Here is an 18,615-nt window from a genome sequence, read left to right on the forward strand (position 1 = left end):
ACCTTCCACCTCAACATTTCCACCATTGTACTACATTCTGTTTTTATATTCCACCTGTTTAATTGTTACTTTTCTTTCCATTGTAAATTATTTCTAATTGGCAATAAACTTTCATTATTATTTCTAATATTTGTGTTTTTTTCTTTATTTATAAATTATTTATACTACCTGGTACCTTATAACAGATTCCCTGTCCCATTTTTGTAACAATATAAATACAATTAATTCTCCTGTATCATAATTATAATGAATGGGACAGTGAAATGGTTCAATGAATTGTGAACATCACGGAAACTTCCAATACTTACATGAAAATTTTCACACAGAGCGACTATTTCAGTATTTACATTACTACTATACGTACCTACTATTGTAACGATGGTTGCACAAAGACGCAAAATAGTAGTAACTACGACATTTTAATTTAGATTATGCTCACATCTGGCTTTAAATTAACATTTAAAAATATCATCAGTTTTATGTTTTCTTAATTGTTTAAACACATTATTATTATAAGTTTTGAATTTACATTCATTTCATGAGCTGAATAGTTACAGGTAACGCTTAATTGAAACTTAGAAGTGGCATGTGCCTATAGCACATTTGTTCCTCACGTAATTTCACTGAATAACACTTTACTTATTAAGTACCTAATTAAAATTAAGTTAAGATTTTTTAAAAATTATAACTGACAGTCTATTATGTCTAAAATATTGGTTTATGTGATGGATGAAATAGGATCAACTGAAATAAATCTCCAGACGTCTTGGTAGGTACCTAATTGGAAATCTTAATCTTAACACGTAACTAAGTATTTATATTAACATTTACTCTTTAGTCATATCATAGTAAGTAAACTCATGTTGTAATAAAAGTATTGTCTCAGTTACAACTTTACAAGTAGGTAATGTATGTAGGTTATCTGCTGGGAATGAACTATCTGTAGACAATTAAGAGATAAATTACTAACTTATGTATCTATAGTGATTGATATTTGTTATAATTAACTCATTGAGTAGCGCCTATACATACCTATACCTACCATGCAGCAGACATTATTTGAATTAATAAACCAATAAATATCAAGATCCTTTCTGATATCAACTTTGCACCGCATTATGTATGAAGCCAGCTAATTTTCTATAGTTTTAAAAATAATCGCTTGTTATTCTGCAAAACATACCTATTTAACTTTTGTTACTTTATGCTCGAACGAGGCTCGCGCCGAGGCATAATATTAGGCCATTTTGGTAAAGAAGAGTTCACTTGCTTGGCTAGCGTGCGTTTCGATGCGAAGCCGCGTTGACGCTATTTAGTACTAAGCCAATATTTTATTGAACGCTTGAGCTCGGTTTGCGGCTACTAGAGCAGCACAGACCCGGCGCACTCTGAGCGGCTCTCTGCTTGCAGACCACGACGCTGATTGGTCTGCTGAAGACGGCGCGGCTGCTGCGGCTGGTGCGCGTGGCGCGCAAGATCGACCGCTACTCCGAGTACGGAACTGCCGTCCTGCTCCTCCTCATGGCCACCTTTGTGCTTATTGCTCACTGGTTGGCTTGCTTATGGTAAATATTCACTGCCTACTCCGTCTGGTACCGTCTCGTAGTGAACATGTTTCAAGGTTGTGTGTATGTCCGCAGGTATGCGATAGGAAGCTGGGAGCGGCCGCAGCTAGCCGCGCCTATTGGCTGGCTGGACGCACTCGCGAATGACGTCCAAGCATCTTATGAAAATTCTACAGGACCTTCTATGAGGCAAGTTTATTAATTATTATTAATACAACATCAGGGAAACTTTATTAATATTTTTGTACGATTGTTAATATTATTGTTTTTTTTCCAGGTCTCGTTATATTACAGCTCTATATTTTACGTGCACATCTTTAACAAGTGTCGGTTTCGGCAACGTGGCACCAAATACAGATATGGAAAAGGGTTTCACGATATTTGTCATGCTTGTAGGATGTAAGTATATTTTTAATCAAACAGCCCAATAAATAAACCTTTTATCATATTGTGATTGTAAATGTATGATTTCAGCTCTAATGTACGCGAGCATATTCGGCAACGTGTCGGCGATCATCCAGCGGCTGTACTCCGGCACCGCGCGGTATCACACGCAGATACTGAGAGTGCGAGAATTTATCCGCTTTCACCAGGTCAGTTATTATACAATTTTATGTAAATAAGGAAAAATATGGATATTCAAGCGTATTCAAAGTAAGCTAAAATGTAAATGTAGTTTTTTTATCTTATTTAAGCATACCTACAACCTATCCAGGGGTACATGATAGAATACTCCTAGGCAGTCAGTGACTGGCTAATCTTTCCATCACGGTGGCAATTAAGATTAAGTTAAGATTAAGATTAAGTTGGAAGAAAAATGTCTGACCTCATTTTCTCTCGCTTCCAGATAGCGAACCCTCTCCGGCAGCGGCTGGAGGAGTACTTCCAGCACGCGTGGAGCTACACCAACGGCATCGACACGTCCAGCCTGCTGAAGGGCTTCCCCGAGTGCCTGCAGGCCGACATCTGCCTGCACCTCAACCGCAACCTGCTCGCCAACTGCTCCGCCTTCGAGGGCGCTAGCCCCGGATGCCTGAGGTGAGTTTATTTGAGTTCATGTAGATAATGTCGTAATGGCATATAGGAAACACCAGTGGCTTGGAAAAGTTTGTTCAGTGTAAAGGTGTCAAATTAAGGTAATATAGTAAGCGAAAAGGAAGTGTCTCAGGGAGCCATTCTAAACATTTTTTCACAGAAACTTTGTATTTTTGAAAAGTTGATTAAAATGACCAGCTGAGTCATCCTCTTTCGCCTTACTATAATTTTTTACGCTATATTTACATTCTATAACATGCATCCAAGTGCCATTAGGTTGTTGTGCTTTGAACGTTTTTTGTTTGCCTCTATTCTCTGTGGGGGTGTTACCTGCACCTGGCTCTCTCGAATGGAACCTTTGTTTGTTTGCCTCGCGGCCAGTCGCTTTTAATATGCCACCTATATAACCGCAACCGGTAATGCGTAAAAGGAAAAGGGCTAACATTCTATGCTGTTGTGGTTTCCAGAGCGCTGTCCCTCCGCTTCAAGACGACGCACGCGCCGCCGGGCGAGACGCTGGTGCACCGCGGCGACGTGCTCACCTCGCTCTACTTCGTCTCCAGAGGCTCCATCGAGATCCTCAAAGATGACATCGTCATGGCTATCTTAGGTAACATACTAGGTGTATATGGTGTATAACACGAAGAAACGACAGAGAAGCCGCAATTTCCTGTTTTACTATTAGACCCTATAAGCTATTAGTGTTCGTACACTAAAAATACGCATACAATTTAACCTCCGTGAAATTTGCGAGCCTACTACTGGATATTACCAGAAACATTTGCGCGCTACACTGCATGTATTCCTAATGACAGACCGTACTTAACCCTTCTCCTCCATCGGTCCGCAGGCAAAGACGACATATTCGGCGAGAACCCGTGCGTGCACGCGACGGTGGGGCGCAGCAACTGCCGCGTGCGCGCGCTCACGTACTGCGACCTGCACCGCGTGCACCGCGACGACCTGCTCGACGTGCTCGACTTCTACCCCGAGTTCCGCGCCTCCTTCGTCAACAACCTCGAGATCACCTACAACATGCGCGACGTGAGTTCTTAGCGAACATGTTACAGTCAGCGAACGGCTACATGGAAGAGAATCCTCGACGAGTGATTTGTTATCTGCTGTTGTGTTGGATAGGTTAGATTTGCCTTAGGTGTGGCAGTGGCTACTAACTGACGCTAATCTGACCTGCTGATCCTTTTGCCACGGTTCACTGTAATCTACCTCGATTATTTCTCTCCGATACGCTAAGAATAGATCAATTACAGGATAGGGTTTCAGAAGTCTCTGATAACAGATAATATGAAGATGTAATGCTCAAGTAATGTAAGTGGTTTATAAACTACATGACTGATAGATAACTGGTTACTGAGTTCTTGATAAAGATAAAAACTACTTCACAACACTTCCTAGTAAACAAGTTGATTCATTGACTTAACCAAATTGAGTGCTATAATGCTTGATATTCAAAGTGCATAAATGCATCGATTTTACAAAATCTCCACTGTCGATACTGCGGTGGATATGTAAAGCTTCTCGTAGTAGGTAGTCTAATTTAAACCCTACTCTACCTCCACCTGTGTGGAGTGAGAGGGAGATAAATGGAGTGTATCCAAACTCATCTAGTGTTAGATATTCAACTAACATGTGCCTATGTTGCAGGACGAGCTGTGCGGCATCGAGCCGCGTCGGCGCATGCGCTACGAGAACCCCAACGACGCGCGGCTGCTGCGCGAGGCCTACGCGCGCACCACGCGCCGCCCGCACACGGAGACCTTCGCGGAAAAAGTTGTAAGTGTTTTTTTGCAGATCTGTAAATGCCTCTGTAATGTGGATAGAAAATAAAGTACATAATATATACAAGGTAGGCCTATAAAGCATTTTTGAATTTCGTGATGATTTCTGGTTTTTTTTACTTTAACTAGAGACCTTATCTAGTCAGTATGTTATGATTTCAGTCTACCTATTTCATCTGCTCGTAATAATTTCAGGACTCTCAGTGCAGCGATGAAGATACAGAGTCTCCGCCCAACAGCCGCGGCATTCTAGAGTTCTCCGCAGACAAGGCGGGCCAGGACGTCACGCCCCTCAACTTCAACTTCAGCAAACAACGCTCCACAACCCTCAACTCCATCACAGGTAAGATATGTCCGCTGCCAGAGAATGAATGACTCTTCTTTTTAAAATCTATAAACCTCTATTTATCTTTTCTATCCTCCCTCTACAACCCAAATAAGTACCTTCATCTAATATGAAGTCACTAATTACTTTGATAACTCTTACCTGCCTGACTTGGTTGAGTGGGAAAATGGTTACAAGATACGAATCAAGTATAATAATTAGAATGTTGATTTTTGCAATAATAAAGAAACGCCAGTGACCGTCTTTTCATTCAACATAAATAATAAAATGTAAAGAATACATGGTGATCTTATACTTTTTAGAAAAGCATTATTTTGTGTACCAAACTAGAATAGAATGCCATTTTACTTAGATTTTATTTTGGAATCATTTTAAAATTATTTATTTAAGGACTGTGTTTCAGTTGGCCATATTGACTGATACCTTTTAAGTTCAGTTCGACGTTTAACTCAGTATCCAGATTGTTCAAAACGGTGAACAAACTCAAGAGCATTGTTTTAGCATGTGTAGTTTATTTGTTTTGGCATATTGTTTTCTGTTGATACGTTGTGTGTGAGCGGGGCGGGAGACCCCCGCGCCCGCGCCCCGCCCGCCCCCGCTCAGGCGCCACCTTGTGTGCAGGCATGCTAGCGCAACTTAAACGGAGCTTCCCCGACCTCTACCACCATAAAACACACCAGCCGCTGCACAACAAGTACTGTGAGTATGCAACATTACCTTTACAGCATGCTAGCGGTCCCCTACATTCTCGCTGTACAGTCATTGATTAAAAAACCTCTCATCAAATTTCTTCTTAGTGAAATCCTTCTTCCTTCCATTTACTTATTGTTCTTTAAAATCATATTTAATTACCATGAAACGGCCTTATGCTTATCTGAACTCTAAAAGGACAAAATTCAGGTACCTAAAAGGGGATGATGCATTTTCAGCTCAATCGACGCCTCAGACGTATAGAAGTAGAGCCGGCGTGCGGCGGCAGTCGTCGGTGGGCCCGCTGAACGACACGTCCCCGCTGACGGGCGGCGGCGGCGGCGGCGGCGAGGCCGTGGTGAGCACCCCCGCGCACTCCGCCACGCTGCCCGTGTCCAGCCTCAGCGCCAGCTCGTACTACACGAACGCGTCGCCGTCGCCGCCGGCCGCCGTGCACGTGTCGTGCGACGACATCCTGGCGCCGGCGCCCGCGCGCGCGCCCGCCTGCCGCTCCGCCCCGCACTCCGCCACCAACCTGCACCAGCCGCGCCCCGCCGCGCTGGCGCTGGCCGCCGAGCGCGCGCACCACGCCGCGCACATGCCGCCCCAGGTACGCAGCTCTTCATGTACCTACCATGCCTTTATCCTCTATCCTTCTGGTACGTATATAAGAATCTCAAACCATTAACATATAATAATTTTGTTTGTGATTATAACGTTACCACTCTTGTGCAGGACACGACGTCCCCGCAGTACCAGAACGTGTGCTCGGGCACGTCGGTGTCGGCGGTGCTGACGCGGCTGGACGAGCTGAGCCGGCGCGTGGCGGCGCTGGAGACGGGGCTCACGGGCGACGTGCGCCGCATCCTGCAGCTGCTGCAGGCGCGCGACCACGCCCCCGCGCCCCCCGCACCCGCGCCCCCCGCACCCGCCGCGCAGCCCGCGCCGCCGCTGCACAAGGCCTCGCTCTCCGTGCCGCACTCTACTGATGTACGTCTTTCCATTCTACTTAATTAATTTAAGTTATAGTTAAATTACAGTTTTACCCTTACTTAACTTCATATGCCTTATACAATTTATAAATCATGATAATTTTCATACAATATGAATGTTGATGCTTACAGAGTCAGTGGGAGTGGCAGTGGAACGGCGAGCGGCGCGGGGCGGGCGCGGCGGCGGCGGCGCGCGGGGAGCGCACGCCGGGGGTGCAGCGGTCGGCGTCGGAGCCGCACGCGCCGCTGCCGCCCGCGCTGCCGCCGCCGCCGCACTCGCACTCCTTCCACAGGTAGTGTGAGGCGGCCGCGAGCGCGCCCCGCCGCCCCCGCCCCGCGAGCACGCTCCCCGCCCCCGCCCCGCCGCCGCCCCCCGCCGAGCGCTTCCACTTCTGCACGCGCATCGCCCGCCAGCGGCTCGACGACGCCCGGACCTTCCTGTGACACACCCCCATCCGAAGTATGGACCAATTTTGTAGAACGTCGACTCGACCTCGGCCCGGCTCGCCCGCGCCGCCGTCGCCGCCGCCGGGCGCACCCACTGACAGATAACTTTAAATTTAATAAGTCCATTTATAAGATTTGAATGTAAGATTTGATAAAACGTTTGCTTTTACCAAAAAGCAGGCCGGAATATGCCTCCGGCTATGCTTTCCGTTACATTCATAGGTAAATGATCGATCGATATAACGATAACGAATATGATCGAGCATCACACGTAGATGTATAATTGCAAACGCGATAGGCGTGGTGGGTATATCGGGTGCTTCAGTGACGATCCACATTGTTAGTTGCACTCTACTTTATAAATTTCATCCAGCAGTATTATTTATTTAACTTTGTTAGCATCACAGTCAAGTCAAGCATTAAGTCTTTCACTGGTTTGGAATGAAGTGTATAAGACTGATATACTACGTACATTACTGTGGGTTACTGAAATATGTAAGAAAACGAAAAACGCTCTTTACCCGTCCTTTCTCCTTGCCTTTACAATTTTAATGTAAATATTTTTTCAACCATTATTCACATAAAGCATCCTCTAAAAATATTATTATGGTACACAATTTTAAAACCGAAAATTTAGCTTGTATTTACTTTATTGAAGTTACATTTACATTACGTATGAAGGATACATCATAACTTCTTCTTAATTAAATACTTTCAGTCACTTATTTGTGCGTTTATATCATGCGTGTTTTTACGCTATTTATATTTTAATTACTCAGAGCTTTCATTAAATTTTACGCGATAGCGTTTTAAGCGCGCTACGCGGCTACTACGAGCTACGACGCTACGTTGCTACGCAGCTACGGCGTAGCCATCGGCGTAGCTTTTCGCCTACGCTGCGCCGTAGTAATTGAGATTAATTTTATCCATTACAATTTCAGTACATTACTTTAATAATAACCGGGAACTGATTGATATACTCTCATAAGTTGATGGTGACACGTGGCCTATGTAGCTATGAGGTTACTAAAAACCTTTCCTAACCTTGTGTTCGCTCACTGTCTCTAAGCTTAATCAAACTATTTATTAATGCACTGATATATTGTTATGGACTATCTTCTACATGTTTTACCATATATATATAATATACATATTACCTACTTGATTGTATTCACACCATTATCTTTACAGTTTAAATCTTATAACTGACCCAACTCCTTGTTTTTGAACTAGCGACTTGTGGCTCAATTAAGTTAGTTGTGAATGTGAACGCATCCCTGATAAGCAATATAATATCCACCACATTGTAATGTTGTCATAGTGCTCGAATAGTGAATCTTTATACTTTAAGTACTAGATAGAAGCAATGGAATAATTAGAATGTAATTAGTCTTTATGTATAATTTATCGCTTGCCGTAGGCACTATTGTCTGCCCTGCAATCGCCATCGGCCTTATTCTTTGCTAGTTGAATGACAACAAACCGTATTTAATGGCTATTTTAGGTCATCTCGCATAAACAACGGCTAGAATTATCCAAGTAAATGTACTTAAAAGATTAAACTGTTAAATACTTTTAAATATTGAGCTAGCACGACTTTAACCATTTTTTACTGTAATGTTGAACGAATAAATCAGACGTCGCATCGGTGAAGTTACTCAGCTGACAAAGATTAACTTCAGACTCACGGTTTCCCTTTATGATCATTAAATCAGATTATATTTTTTCTATAATTTCCATTGAATTCATGGAATGTATGCTTGGTTTTCTTGATATAATGGATATATCGCTTTCACGATGAGACGTCGGAGTTGTTCACTAGTAATGTTGGAGAAAACCAAGGACTAAACAGGTTCTTTTAGTTTCCAGGAACATTAAAGATTTAGTGTTCTTTGAAAACTTTACAGGCAGCGTTTTTAGCCGAAAACTTCTAGCTAATGTGGCGGCTGATGTTGGAGGAAAACTGAAAGTGAAACCATATTCAAAACCATCACAACCTGTTATAGGAATACTGATTTTACACTTAAGTAAGAAGTGCTGGATAACAAACAGTCCTATCTGGAACGCAGTCCACTGCACAGTTCACTTACTATTATGACTAGGCTCAGGCTCCGCGGCACGGGTTCATTATTGATTTTGATAAACTCTTTTAATGCGAGTTCACAAGCACCGTATTTATCGCTATATAGTTACGTTCATCTACGTCGATAATGGACTCATGCAGCGGGGATAGTCCAGGCCTAGTTGTGCTCCTTGGGAGTGCGACGGATTGCATGTCAGCTCAGATAGAATTCTAGGTGTTGAATAACACTGATTTTTCTTGACTCTATATCAAAGTGTTAATCGGCCATTGGTCTACAACGGTGCCTTGAATGTTAATAAATTGTGGGCTACCTATACTTGTAAATATGTTCCTACCATACTTCACTCATCAATCACACTGCGATAGCTTACCCTATTCCTACTATTGTTTTCGTTAGATTTTTATGTGATGACAGTTAATTAAATTAACGTTAAATTATAATGTAAATATAATGAAATTTAGTCTTTTGAATTTGTCAATTTAAAACAAAGATAGGTAATCTTATGATCCAGTTTATATACATACTGTTTAAAACCAAAGTAGAATTTATATTGTTACTACGCTGCGCTGGAATAGTTATTCTGGAACATCGCCGCTGCCGGTGCGCCACGGCCGCGCAGACACTCATAGAAGCCCCGTAAAATGTTATTGCACCTGTAGTTTATTCGAATGTATTATGCTATTACTGCACTCAAGGTGTCGTCGATATACCTCAGTCAATATTGTTCATTACTGTCTGAGGCTGCGGTTCCACACTTGAAGTTTGTCAAATGGTATGGAAATTTCGTCATCGAAGTCGCTAGCCGCAGGCGCAATAGCATTTTACGGAACTTATACCACACTCTTCACCGCCGCCACTGGCGCACCCGCAGCTAGCCAATTGCTATACTGTAGATGAAAATGTTCTAGTCTGGTTTTTAATGGTAGTTGTATTTAGATACGTTAACTCCATTGCTTTGCTCTAAATATACCGACCTAGTGTGATAACGCCAGCAGTGTTTCTATAATACATAAATAGTTTTATAAATTAAAGCTTTCGTAGATTTCTATAGATCTTAATATTGCTGTTGTGAAATGAATTGCATTTTGAAAATTTCATCAATGTCCATCATTAATATCTAGGAGGAGTTCATCATGATTTACGGCACAACTTTACTGGAGCATTTGATAGTCTCACAGGTAGTTCAGAAATGATGTTTGGAGTAGCGCCGTGACTTTGTTCACGCGGCTTCCTCCAGTGCCGTAACGTTACGTTATGCATGAAAAATCATTCATAAAGCATAAAATTATAAATATGTGCTTGAAAGAAGCTAAAAAACATTAGTTTCGTAGTTTCATTACGATTCAAAGCTAGCACAACTAAAACCCGCACAAATGAGGTATTTAATGTCCAATTATTCAGGATAATGAAAATGGAAAAGCTTGTAGTGTTGAGCTAATTATTAATATAAAAAATAAAAACAGTGTAATAAGATATTCATGCACAATTGGTTGCAACTAATATAAATTTAAGTTGAACAATAATAGTGTTTATTGTATTATGCACAGGGTGTAACAAGATTTTGTGAACAATAATATTTAAGGAGCTATACCTACGAACAAGGCACATAATGTCACTCTACCTTCAGTATTTGTTTCACAACGCAATAGCTGTATTGTCTAACAGGTGGAATGTATTTACTGTGGGAATTTTATACAAAATATCGAGTGCAATAAAGCGGTCTCGATCAAGATCTTCTGTTGGCCGACGTCACAAATAAGGCCGATACCGCTATATTGCCCTAATGGCAATCTGAGAAACAGGTACCTACAGGTATCGTTTCATTAAACCTACGTTTCTCTTGATTGGTATATGTATAATATTGTATAAGTACATTCCTGTAATATAACTACGATATAAGATATGTAAATATTTCATGCATCTTATAGCGATTCAATCGTTTCTTTAATATTTGCATAGTGTTCAGACTGACTTTAACGTTGTTTAGCTTGTAATACGTATCTATCTAAATTCAATGATATAAGTGAATTAACTAAACGTTGTAATAATAAACTGTTGACGAACATTAATGCTTCACCTTGAGTAAAACTATACTTAGTTTGAAATGTTAAAAAGTTGCCAACACCATCATCGTTAACATTAAGAGCGTTCAGTGCTTACTAACATAACAAATATTATTATTACGTATTTCATGGAAATCGGCAACTCTCATTATTTATGTACTTAGGTACCTAACAAATTTGAATTTGTTGCATTGTGGTATTTGTGGTAATCTAAATAAAACGGACAAATAACTTTTCGACGACTGTCAATAATACAATATATATAATTTATCTGACTGAAATGTAATTTTTCAAGAAATTCTTAAACACTTAATAAATTCACTATTATTTCACACTTAGGTAGGTACTTAATTTGCTTTTTCTTTTAAAAATGTGTAATTACATAAGGTACACTTATAATATAAAGAGGAAAGTTTTCTAACAGCTAATACCTGCTAAGGATCGTTTAAAACATCTTTGAATTTTGATATTCGTCGTGGAATGTCCGTTTTCTTTAGATCTAGCTATCAAATGAATATAACATGTAACTAAAGGATACTTGAATATATATCATTACATACATATTATCATGCCATAGCCTCTACGCCGCAGCCGGGCCGAGCCAGCTGCCCGGCCGCCCTCGTACGCCACACAGTCGATACTTTGCCACTTCCGTCGCTGCCTTGAGTAATTGTAAACTAGTCACGGAATAAGGTTGTTTTAGCTTTGAATGATCACTCGGTTAGTTTACTACAAGGTGATAAGTCAAGTATTTTATAATTCAACATAATGCGTAAGTTTAAGTGTGCATCATGTAATTTTGTCTGTGATCGAAATTTTATATTGTTAAGCGGAATTTTAAGCGCCCATTAATTATTTCGAACGCACTGAAACTTAAGTTTAATGTTATACAATTCCTAGCAAAATATAATAAAATATCTAAACACCGCATTTGGAAGTTTTTGTGAAAAACATGTTGACTTTTTCTTATGTTACTAAAGTAATGTACGGATTTCGGATTGCGCAGCGGTTAGTACCGAACTCTTGTGGGTCCCGGTTTGGATCCCGTCAAATATTCGTTTGGCGATAAAAAGTTCTAGTAAGTTCTTTGAATGTTTCGCCAACCCGCCCGCCAAACGGGAAACGATAAAATGCTTCAGTTTTGGAGGAGTTCTTTGTACTATGGGTAGGCATAGATATATAACCAACATCTACTTATGTGTGTAGGTAATATATGAAAATAATAGGGAATGGAACCTATGAAAATCTTCAAACCTATCAAAGAATTTCATTAAATAATAAATAGTTAATCAATTAATAGACCTAGTACAGTAGAACCGCTTAAAGCTTGTCCGCGTGAGTTCACCACAGATACTGGTGTTTTCACATCTCTAGTCACATCACACCATCATCACACCGACATCGGCACTGTCGACGGGAAATTCGGTCGTTTGTGGGCACCCTAAACAGCTAAACACTTTCTATTTTTCTATGGCGCCATGTCGCCAGAATTTTTTCATTGTTTTTATCGTCTCTTGGTTGGTCTGGTCCTTTCCTCCTCTCCTCAGATTCTCAGAATAATTCGCAATCAGTAAAGCCGCGTACAGACCGGTCCAACGAACAACGAACAACGAACAACGAAATCTTACGCAACATTTTTGACACATCTACGCACACAGAATATAAAGTGACGTTTAGAACGTCAATCACTCGGTTTAGCACTGTCAAACTGACAGTCACAGTCAGTGTCACTTCTGACATGATACTGGCAGAAATTGTTGGCACACCCGACAGATTGCCATAAATAAAATTTCAATTCAATTCAGTGTCACTTCCACAATGTGCTGTTGTGTTCTCATTCAAAACAATCACGTAAAATTTCAATAATTTTACAAACAATAATAAACATAACATTTAAGTTATTAACGTTTGAAATTATTAATTTACTTGGGTACAATGACCTCACGTGATAATCGAAGTATACGGTGCCACAAATGCAGACACGTGTTGGTTGAAAACATGGATTTTGCAGCTCTGAACAATAGGCCATGTGATTCATCATGCCCAAGTTATGATAAGACGAGTTTTATTCATTTATTAGAAGACAAGTTACCTGATTGGATTAAAGTGAAGGTCGAACAAGAGCAATGGACTAAGGGAAAGTTACATTGTGAAAACTGCAACTCAAAAGTTGGATCATTTGATTTTATTTCTGGGCGCAAGTGTGACTGTGAAAACACACTTCTACCATCTGTTCATTTCATTTCCAGTCAGGTTGATAGACCCTTTACACAAATACCTGTCACTGGAATGAGTTAATAATTTAAGGTATCAATGTAAAAAGATATAGCTCTATTAAATAAGATTTATTAAACAATAATATGTTTTACTCAACAACCATAGCTGAAGAGACTCCTTCATTAACCTCCACATCTCGACACTTTGCAGCTTGAAGTTCCCTTCGAATCTGGAAAGGAAATGTTATAACAATGAAACTTAACATGTAGGTAAATGTATTTACCCATTGTTATGAAATATTTTTATTTACCAACTTCTGACTTTTAGAGACTCAGAATAATCATAACAAATACAAGAAGATATAAGTTTTGTTGGGATTTGTTTTAGAATATGTATATCAGAGAAGTAAGTAATGCAGAATTCAGAGATTATTTACCTCGGCAGTGATAGTGGGATGGGATTGTCGTTTCAACAGTTGCAGAAGGGCATCGCGTTGCTCTGTAGATATGTCTGCCTTGTACCTTTGAGCAAATGTCAAAAGGGACTGGTGCCATAGTACTGGCAGTGTACGGGAGTCACGGTCAAACCTTAAATTGAATATTATTTTAATTTTTACACCTAATTCATTCATACAAAAATTTATAATAATATTATAATGTAACTGTTAATATTTTACCTCAAGAAGTGGAACACTATAGCATCAACAACCCTGTAAGGCAGTGCATATTTCTTGTCTAGTAATATCCTCAAGAATATAGAGCTAGCCCCGGTGTAGTCCATTTCAGCGATCTTCAGAAGAGCTGCACTGGAGTGGAGAACCGGCACTGAGTTACGAGCCAACACCGATCCAACAATTATAGCCTCCCTCAATGTGCAATCACCAGCCTGCATAAACAACATGAAAATTAGTTTCAATAATAAATCACCTTCAGCTTAATGTGATTAAATGAGCTTGAATTACATTTTCAAAGTGGTCTACATTCAACTTACTTCCAATAGAGGCAAAAGAATACCCTTCATAAATGCTCCCGGCTTAAACAAGGATTTGCGTAAAGCTTGGTACAAGTGGAAGTTGAGCCTCTTGTACTCGGCTAGGTCATCTCTCACTCGAGGCAGCAGTACCAGGTTGTAGAATCTTTGTGCCATTTTTTCTTTCAAATTTGATGCAAATATTCTGGTTGCCTGTGGATATAAAATACTTGTTAGTATCAAATGATTTATCATTAAATGAGTATATCACTTTGCACTAATATATCATTTAAATGTTATCTGACCTGATACATGGCTGCGGCAGACCAAGTGGTGGGTTCAGTCAGGTACAGTATGTGCTCCCAATTTTGCAAATTTGGGATCATTTTAAAGGCTTTTGGTAATTTTCCTGATCTATACTTTTGTAACACATCACGAACACCTTCATACATAGTTTTTACCCTGAAAGAAGGATAATTTGGTAAATACATAGTTTGAATTGTTTTCATTTTAAGTTTAAGACAATAATTAATTAATTAATAATTTTAAGTTGTGTAAACAAACCTGGGATCAATGTTTTGCAATTTGAGTGTCTCAACATCTGAGAACTGTGTCTGTAGCTCAGTGTGCTTGTCTGTAATTTTGTCCATGATAATGTCTGCCAGTGTGCGAGTCTTCTCTGGTCTGGCCGACATGAACATTTTGAGGGCCTCCTCATCTTCCTCATTAATTTCAACATTTTCATAAAAAGTATCTGGCTCCAAGTCATCATTGTCAGATCCAGATTCAGCATCAGAGTTGTCATCTAATGCAAATAAAAACAAACATGATTATTGAAAAGAATATCATTAGGTATTTATTTACATAAATTTAGAAAAGTCCCTAAGGTGAAAATCGTGTAAAGTATTCTCACCTTTAAAAGTAGTTTTTAGTTGAACTTGTTTTGGTGGTGCTGGCCCAGCTTCGTCAGCTTGCTGCCTCCGCGCGGCCTTCAGAATCTTTTTAGATAGGTCAGCATTGACGTACTGAAATATAACAAAACACAAGTTAACTGTGACTGACTAGGAGTACGAGTACAATCATAAAAATATACAGAATTAATAATAAGCTGACCTCTTCATCGTCGTCGTGTCGATTCCTTTCTTTCGTCCTATTTTTACTTTTCACAGAAGATACGGTTTCAATTTGATCAGCAAGAGCAACATTTTTCCCCACTTGAGAAGGCTTAAGCTTTTTCGCCTTTCCCATGTTTAATTAACGGGAAGATAACTATGATAAATAAAAACAAAGTTCATATGATTTTGAGGTTATAATCACACACGACGATGGCCATAGAGAAGAATTATATATTTTTTTAATTTAAGTGACATGTGAAGTATTGCTATTACACCATCCAATTTTTAGGGTCTAAACACCCAATTTCTAAGGTAGAGGCCGTTATTATTATTAGAAAAATAAAAACACGCACACACGCCTTGTACTAATGTACTCCTTTGCGGGGTAGGCAGAGGTGCATTGCTGCACCCACTTTTCGCCAGAGTGTTATGTTAGTCCCAATGTAATAGGGGGCGGGCCTATTGCCATTTTACGGGCACATCCAAGACCCGAGAACAAATAGGTATCTGTGTTTAAACAAATATCTGCCCCGGCCGGGAACCGAACCCGGGACCATCGGCTCAATAGTCAGGGTCACTAACCACTACGCCATTCGGTCGTATTATTATTATTATAAATGGGTAAAATATAGCAAACCATGACAAAAAGCATCTTTACCGACATGAATAAAAATAAATATCGCGATTCGCGAAGATCCTATCCAACGAGCTTCGCATCGGACATTCGGGCCCATCGTTAATAAGAATAATATAGTACATAGGGTAACAAAGTCGTATTCAGTGTTAAAGCAAATATTTATTATTCAATAACCCATTAAAAAATAACTAATGAAATATAATATGCCATTGTATATTATACACCACACCAAAACTATATTCATTGACTTACTACTTAAAAGGTATTTTAGATCTCAGCAACAAATTACAAATCTCTTAACAAACATAAATAAATTAAGAATCTAATTGAAGCCTATCAATATGACAAGTTCGATTAAATCTTCCACCCATTGCACATAGTGCTTTAAAAATGCCAACAGAACTATTACATTACTTTGTCTTTTTGTCTTTGCTCAACATCTTTTTCCTCTGGCTCATCATATGCCCAAACAGAACGGGGAAGAGTGGCAAGTACAAGAACATATAGAATTGCAAGAAATAGTAGTAGTTAAATGAAAAGTTCCAGGAGTTGGGCATGGATACAGTCCATATCTTGTTCGCCAAGATTTCATCTAATGAATGGTACATGCAGAGTAGCTCTCCAGTTACGCCCAATGGATACAGGACCAAAAAGGTTGAGTATCTGTAACAAAAAAAAAACTGTAGTGCCATCTATTGTTGAGTAGCAGAACTAAAAACATTGGCATTCACTTTGTGAACATTAAATACAATAACGATGCAGATTATTCCTTTGGTAAGTAGGCTACTAAAAATGCAATGTAATGTAACTGCTGATATATATCATACAAACTTGCAGTGACGGCATAGTCACATTCAAGTAGGAAGATGCCTTATAGTATTTGCTGCTTTACTAACCTCAGAGTCAAGAGCCACGATGGTACCGCCTTAACTAAATTAAGAGCATAGTATGCATAGCGAATGCTCTCTGTAATAGACCATGCTAATATGCACAATGGAAGCCCGGGGCTGACGGTGGCTCCCTGAGTAGCAAGGAGAGCCCCCCACACCAGGAACACCCTGGAATATACTTGTGCGAGGGTCACAAACACTCCAGACGGCACTAGGCCAATAGCTGCATGCAGCACCTGGAAAATTAAAAATCTCTTTATTTATCTAATTTAACCTATATGATTTTTTTATAAATAGCCAGTTTTATTTGATTTTATTTTTTAACAAACATGGTTTTGATAATCAAGGTTATGGTGTAGTATTAAATATTGGTATTTATTCTTGAAACAAGGCAAAGATTTTTACTTTGAAATTAAATAAATTTGAATACAATGAGTATTTAGGTAAAGTTCATTGCATTAATTACTATTTACCAACTCAAAAGTCATCATTAATGTTCAGCTTTGAACATAACTTATTTTTTATTGTAAGTTCTTATACTCATGATGAATTCAATAAAAAAAAACTGTTCCAAATTTACTAATGTCACTAATAAATTAATGTTCTAATTAGCATTAGTCTGATTGCATAACATTTTTAAATACCTTTTTCTATGTCTTTGCTTCAGGCCTGGGGCCAGATTCCAGAATTGGACCATCAATATATTAGGTACCTGTGTCCTACATGATGTCTGATTTATCTAAATCAGACTTTTCTGATGCAGATTCCATCATATTTTGTTAATCACCCATGCCATTGGGTTATAAACTTATATGATTCATGAGAGTGTTGGATCAGAGAGTATTCTAGGGCATTGGTTTAAGTCTAGTACTCCACAGAACTCTGGGCCTTGAGGTTCCGAAAAAATTCAAGAAGTCCAACTACTCAAACTCTGTATTAAAATATGTGGATACTAATGGCCAATGTCAATGGTATAAGTACATCAAAGTTATCCAGCCAAGGAGTCCTATTCCATGGAAAGTATTTATAGAATAAACATAAGAAAGTATCAAATTACCTCCAAAACTGCAGCAGTTTGAAAAATGACAACTGTAGAGTTGATTTCATTCCAAAAAGTGTCCAGAGTTCCACGGTTTAAAAAATGAGTTAGAGTTTGCCAAAGAAGATATGACCACCTGGAAAACAAATGTGAAATATAAGAATATTATAAGTTGGTTATGGAGACTCATTTGTCATATTTATAATAATTGAACATTCAATTATGATAAATATGTAGTTAATTAAATGTTAAAGTTTTCATCATTCAGGTTAAGATTATAGTTAAATATATTTTTTGCTTACCCAGCAGTTTGCACACCATTGTAAGCTATAAGGTAGAACTTTCCAATAGCCGAAGGTTCTGAACTCTTCACTTTCTTGCCGGTTTTCTCAGACATGATGGTAAAATTATTTCTTCACTACTTTGGTGGAACTCTTTTTAAATAATAATGTTTCAATTTTGCACTTGTTTTCGATGACTGCCAAGTTCTTGAAACTATACTTTAACTACTCCGCTAACTTAGTTGGAGTTTGGAACGATGACGTCCTCATTTATAACTGAACCAGTGAACACAACTCACTTTCCATTTCCAGTTGAAGATGTTTTGGTCATTTTGACTTGATGTTTGCACTGGCACTTTTGAACTGACGTTTAGCGCTAGAACGCTACTCTACCGTACTCAAACATAATCTGTGATGAGCTGGATGAGTGATCAAGAAAACTCTGTGGA

The 18,615-nt window shown here is 39.3% G+C and overlaps 3 protein-coding genes across 15 annotated transcripts in view; 1 reads left to right on the forward strand and 2 right to left on the reverse strand.

Moving 5' to 3' along the window:
- Nucleotides 1–11,948, forward strand: part of LOC105386989 (potassium voltage-gated channel unc-103) — a 30,483-nt gene extending 18,535 nt beyond the window's left edge. For 11 of the 13 annotated variants that reach the window (XM_048625736.1, XM_048625738.1, XM_038107909.2 and 8 more), the window contains 13 exons: nt 1,411–1,565; nt 1,641–1,754; nt 1,843–1,964; nt 2,040–2,158; nt 2,413–2,603; nt 3,068–3,210; nt 3,451–3,644; nt 4,263–4,391; nt 4,592–4,739; nt 5,364–5,441; nt 5,672–6,042; nt 6,168–6,422; nt 6,557–11,948. In XM_048625736.1, coding sequence (XP_048481693.1) covers nt 1,411–1,565; nt 1,641–1,754; nt 1,843–1,964; nt 2,040–2,158; nt 2,413–2,603; nt 3,068–3,210; nt 3,451–3,644; nt 4,263–4,391; nt 4,592–4,739; nt 5,364–5,441; nt 5,672–6,042; nt 6,168–6,422; nt 6,557–6,721 — 2,184 coding nt within the window. In that variant the 3' untranslated portion in view covers nt 6,722–11,948. The remainder of the gene's footprint in view (nt 1–1,410; nt 1,566–1,640; nt 1,755–1,842; nt 1,965–2,039; nt 2,159–2,412; nt 2,604–3,067; nt 3,211–3,450; nt 3,645–4,262; nt 4,392–4,591; nt 4,740–5,363; nt 5,442–5,671; nt 6,043–6,167; nt 6,423–6,556) is intronic. The other 2 variants (XM_048625739.1, XM_048625740.1) reach the window with 2 other exon arrangements.
- Nucleotides 11,949–13,348: 1,400 nt separating this feature from the next.
- On the reverse strand, nt 13,349–15,559 carry LOC105388334 (bystin). The gene is made up of 8 exons (XM_011559222.3): nt 15,318–15,559; nt 15,118–15,229; nt 14,769–15,009; nt 14,510–14,666; nt 14,226–14,417; nt 13,912–14,120; nt 13,672–13,822; nt 13,349–13,464 (listed from the first exon to the last, which is right to left on the reverse strand). The coding sequence occupies exons 1-8, from the start codon at nt 15,450–15,452 to the stop codon at nt 13,384–13,386; spliced, it is 1,278 nt and encodes a 425-aa protein (XP_011557524.3). The 5' UTR covers nt 15,453–15,559; the 3' UTR covers nt 13,349–13,383.
- Nucleotides 15,560–16,095: 536 nt separating this feature from the next.
- Nucleotides 16,096–18,519, reverse strand: LOC105388332 (very-long-chain (3R)-3-hydroxyacyl-CoA dehydratase hpo-8). Its single transcript, XM_011559220.3, has 4 exons — nt 18,188–18,519; nt 17,904–18,021; nt 16,853–17,082; nt 16,096–16,619 (listed from the first exon to the last, which is right to left on the reverse strand). Exons 1-4 carry the CDS (start codon nt 18,280–18,282, stop codon nt 16,367–16,369), a joined length of 696 nt encoding a protein of 231 aa, XP_011557522.2. The 5' UTR covers nt 18,283–18,519; the 3' UTR covers nt 16,096–16,366.
- Nucleotides 18,520–18,615: the final 96 nt, after the last annotated feature.

This window comes from Plutella xylostella, chromosome 15 (assembly GCF_932276165.1).
Source record: "Plutella xylostella chromosome 15, ilPluXylo3.1, whole genome shotgun sequence".
In the NCBI taxonomy this organism is placed as follows: domain Eukaryota; kingdom Metazoa; phylum Arthropoda; class Insecta; order Lepidoptera; family Plutellidae; genus Plutella; species Plutella xylostella.